Source organism: Limulus polyphemus, unplaced genomic scaffold, assembly GCF_000517525.1.
Source record: "Limulus polyphemus unplaced genomic scaffold, Limulus_polyphemus-2.1.2 Scaffold197, whole genome shotgun sequence".
In the NCBI taxonomy this organism is placed as follows: domain Eukaryota; kingdom Metazoa; phylum Arthropoda; class Merostomata; order Xiphosura; family Limulidae; genus Limulus; species Limulus polyphemus.
In genome coordinates, this window is record NW_013665807.1 from 147,603 (window position 1) to 152,193 (window position 4,591).

Genomic DNA, 4,591 nt, shown 5'->3' on the forward strand with positions numbered 1-4,591 from the left:
AGCCCCCCAGTGGCACAGCGGTATGTCTGCGGACTTACAACGCTAGAATCCGGGTTTCGATACCCGTGGCGGGCAGAGCACAGATAGCCCATTGTGTAGCTTTGTGCTTAATTCTAAACAAACTTTCATTTTTTTATTATTCATGAAATTTGAACTTTAGTTTACGTTTCACTTTTTTATGCATATGTTGTATAATTTTAAATTTCTATGCAATGAAATGGTTTGTTTAATCGTTTTATATAAAAATACCTCACATTATTATCCAATTATTTTATCAAAGTAATTGCACGTTTACATTCATGTCGAGTGTGTCACCTGTGATACATGCAACATGTTGCTTCGTGTTTATCTTCAACTAGACGCCAACGGGCCAGATAAAGAGTTTTCTCCGCACGCTAAATCAGTTCTATGGAAGACGGAAAAGTATAGTCTGAATCATCATCAGTGATACAATAGCACAATAAGTAATAACGCCAAATGTACCACCGGTGATGCCTTGACAGTCAACGTGTTAAATATGAAAACTAGGTAAACGTTTATATATTTAAACGTTGATAGAAATCACATACATCAATTTAAATAATTTCATAATCAACATGACATATAGTCAGCAATTTTTCTTAGACTTGCTTCAACTTTCTGCTTTCTAGCCCTGATATGACTGTTCGTTAGTTTATTTTTGTTACTAAGCGCAACGCTACCGAATTGACTATCTGTACTATACTCACCACAGGTATCTAAACCGAATGTTAGCGTTATAGGCTCTCAGATTTGCCGCTGAGCCAACGAACGGCTCTGATATGAATATTTAATGTTTCTGTACTAAGCGTTTTCACCGAAAATTGACACCAGTATATCTTAGGTAAATTCTAATAGTAAACTATTTTTGTTAGAATAAGGTAACCTTTACCTGGTTTCTGACTGCCTTGCCTCCTAGAACGAATATTTCCCACGAGAAGAAGGCTTAGTCCTACCACTAACAATACAGCGAGGCTCGCTCCAAGAATCATCAGTAGAGGACCCAAAGTGACATTCCCCCCGTCACCTAAATTGGACATCACTATAACGTACATAAAGAAAAGTTAAAATCATTTTATTAACCGAAATATATAATTTATTTGTATTTTAGAAATAAAAACAGGTAACTTCTATACACTATATTTACAATTCTAGAACAATGTTTGTATTTAAATTCTTTATTGTCGTAATTTGACCACCTATTGTTGATGTGAAAGAAGGATTAAACTACATAGCTTCAATGCGTAGAAAAATATATTTCACTAAAATGAACAAATTCGATAAGTCTGACAAGACAAGTTTATATATAAATATTTTACCGGCACTGCCAACCCAATCTGAGATTGTATTGATAGTAATGACACTTCGATCACTTCTTCCCTCAATGTTGACGGCATAAATTATTAGCTTCAGCATAGAACCATCGTCTAGGCCTCGTAACAGAAATGTCGGAACAGAGGACGTAAGGTTAGCTCGAAGGCTATGTAAGTTTTCATCGTGCACTTCCATAACAAAATACTGCTTTAATCCTCCGTCGAAACCTTGTTTACAGAATATTTCAACTGAATCAACTGTAACGTTCCATACTTTACAATCTTTTGGCTTTTCTGGAGGTCCTAAAATAAATACAAACATTTTACAAGTACAAGTTAAACTGATGTTCTATCCTATTCTACTTCATAAATTATTTTAAATGAATTCGAAAATGATGATCTCTAAGCTCAATTAACGATATGATCAGATCGTCATAGCGATTAACTATCTAGCTACCGAACTGGTTATAAGCCGTGTATTACCGAAGCATTATATTGAACAGTTTTATGTTGCTGCCTGTTACAAGACCCTCTTTCATGTAAAATTGATAGGAAACCCTAGTATTAATTAGTGGTCTGCAAAATTATGAAGGTATTAGTGCATAAACAAGTCAGAAAAATGTTTTATAGTTTTACTGGAGTATATAGACTCAATCCATAACTATAGGGTTATGTCTTCAAATTCACCTAATATCAAAACACTTACGTATAAATTACAAGACAAATGTCATTAGCTTTCTCGTACTAAGTAATAAATTTAACTAAACTTATTCGTGCCTAGAACTTATATTCTGAAAATGTTAGATTTCGCTGTAATATTCATTGCTTTTTATTTCGTAATTTATTAACTAGGCCACTACATTGTCCCAAATATTCTTCGGCCAAAATTTAATATTTGTTATAATTTCTATCTAAAACCTACTGTATAAGAGATTTTTGCTACTTGAAGAAGACAAGAAGAGGTAACGTAGTGGTAACGGGTAACTCTCTAACACTGTATATATGCTAAATAAGAAACCAATCTTTAGCATTGTACAGACATTGTGGAGTCTCAGCAAATCATCAATCACTTTCATCAATGGCCAAATGACATATAAGATACAAAATGGCAAGTCTTTTTTATATTAGAAAACGAGAAGTTTAATAGAATCGCGAAGAGTAGTCAGAATTCATTCGACAATAAATAAATATTTAGTACAGTCTTGGCCAAAATATTTACATACTGTTCTATATTGATGTTATTGTCTACAGAAAAGCTAGCATATGATCGGACAAATATGAACGAGTTTTTATTATTGTCTGTATAAATTGTTTCGAGCATGTATTCGTCAAAACACACACACACCTGTTTTGTATAAAAGGGTGTGCTTTTAGTATAATCCTTTTGGCAACAGATCAACGCTTTGTTCAGACAATTTCGTTGTACTTCGTGTAAAATTATGCCTCGTCACGTGCCAGAAGCTATAGGGCGTGAAATTGTTCGACTGTCCACAAATGGTATGAAGTAAACGTATTGTATCTAGAATTCTTAAACGTCATCGAACAAAATGAAACGTTGTTCCAGGAAAGTCTGCTGGTAGACGCCAAAAATCTACTACCTGGATAAACATGTTCTGATCAGGTTAACATGTCAAGGTCGAAAGAAGTCTTGCAACACCTTATAATAGGAATGGTATGAACACATTCATTCCAGGAAATTCAGAAGAACAGTGAATAGGAGATTGACCAAACAAGGTTATTTTGCAAGAAGGTCTATCTGCAAACCGATAATAACCAGAATTCACTCCATCCCTGTGTTACTTGGACAAGCCAACTTCCAGTTAGAACACTGGAGACATGTCATCTTTTCAGATGAGTCCTATTTCCAATTTATTAAAGCCCATTGTAGGATTTGTGTTCGTCACTTGCCTGGAGAAAAGATGAAAGAAGACTGTCTTTCTTTAGAGGAAATATACAGGAGGTGGTGCAGCACATGTTTGGGCAGTTATTCATTATATTGGAAAAACTGCTCTTCATATCCTCCAGGGAAACGTACAAGTATCACATGGAGACGATATTTCTGTCACATGCTAGGGCAAGGTTTGACAGTAACTGTGTGTTCCAGGATGACAATGCCACTATCCACAGTGCGATTATTGTACAGGATTATCTCGACCAGAAGGATGTTATAAAATTGTCATGGCCAGCAAAGTCTCAACATTATAATCCCACTGAGAACTGCTGAGTAGAACTGAACCATAACATTGTTAATCATGACCCGAAACTAGCTACTGCAGCTGAGTTGCAGCGCCTTGCGGAGGTTATTAGAGTACCAGTAGGACAACCAAGTACTGAATGTTTAATATGAACTGATATAAGGTTACAGACGATATTTGTAATAATTTGATTCTTTATTTTGTCATTTTATATGTTTTGGTAAGGTTTTGTTGGGATAGGTGAAACGCTGACTTACACAACTTTCTACAGGTATCGGATGAAATTGTTTGCTGTTCTAATAAATCGTTCATGATGTCCATAGAACCTGCCTCATTATACAAATTACATACTTAGATGTTTGATATAACAAGTATTTCTCAGTTTGACAGCGCCAAGTGTATTTGTATTCGATCTTAACAATAATGATCTTATTTTTTTTACAAAATATGCAAACTTATTGGCCCAGACCGTATATTAGTTCCTTTGAGGAGTTCGTGTAGAGTTCAAAGTGTATGTTTAATACTTGTGTTTAATATTCACAATTTTCGGGTACAGAAGTATAGTCGGAACGTGTGCTCACCAGGCAGTATAAGTATGAATATCCAAAGGAGAAAATATTTTTGTGGAATTTTTTAATTTTCAGTATTTGATTACCTGCAGGTACGACAGAGAACACACACGGATAGGACTGCACCCCCACTGTGTTTGTAGCCCAACAGAGCATAGTTCCATAATCGAATTTTGTGCGAGGAGTATAGGTTACCACACTTTTTGTGTTAACATTCTTAAAAGTTACAACATCAAAGGTTTCTCGAGAATTATTGAAAACCCATCGAAACGCTACTTGTTGTGGATTTGCTTCGACTTCACACGTTATGTCCACGGGCCGGTGTCTTGTAGTTCCAAAAACATTTGTTGTTTGATTGTACTTGCAACGCGGAGTATCTGTATAGAAAAACCAGCATAATGACTGTTTTAATACTTATTTATTGACAGAAAGCATTAATCAATAAAATCTTATTGCATACGAAATGACACAAAACATACTGATGCACATAAAGACT

General features: G+C 35.1%; 1 protein-coding gene across 1 annotated transcript in view; it reads right to left on the reverse strand.

Moving 5' to 3' along the window:
• Positions 1-4,359, reverse strand: part of LOC111084999 — an 11,407-nt gene extending 7,048 nt beyond the window's left edge. The window contains exons 1-3 of the mRNA XM_022381881.1: positions 4,182-4,359; positions 1,338-1,634; positions 911-1,060 (exon numbers count right to left, since the gene is read on the reverse strand). Of these exons, the coding sequence (XP_022237589.1) occupies positions 911-1,060; positions 1,338-1,634; positions 4,182-4,251 (517 nt within the window). The 5' untranslated portion in view covers positions 4,252-4,359. The remainder of the gene's footprint in view (positions 1-910; positions 1,061-1,337; positions 1,635-4,181) is intronic.
• Between the last annotated feature and the right edge of the window lie 232 nt (positions 4,360-4,591).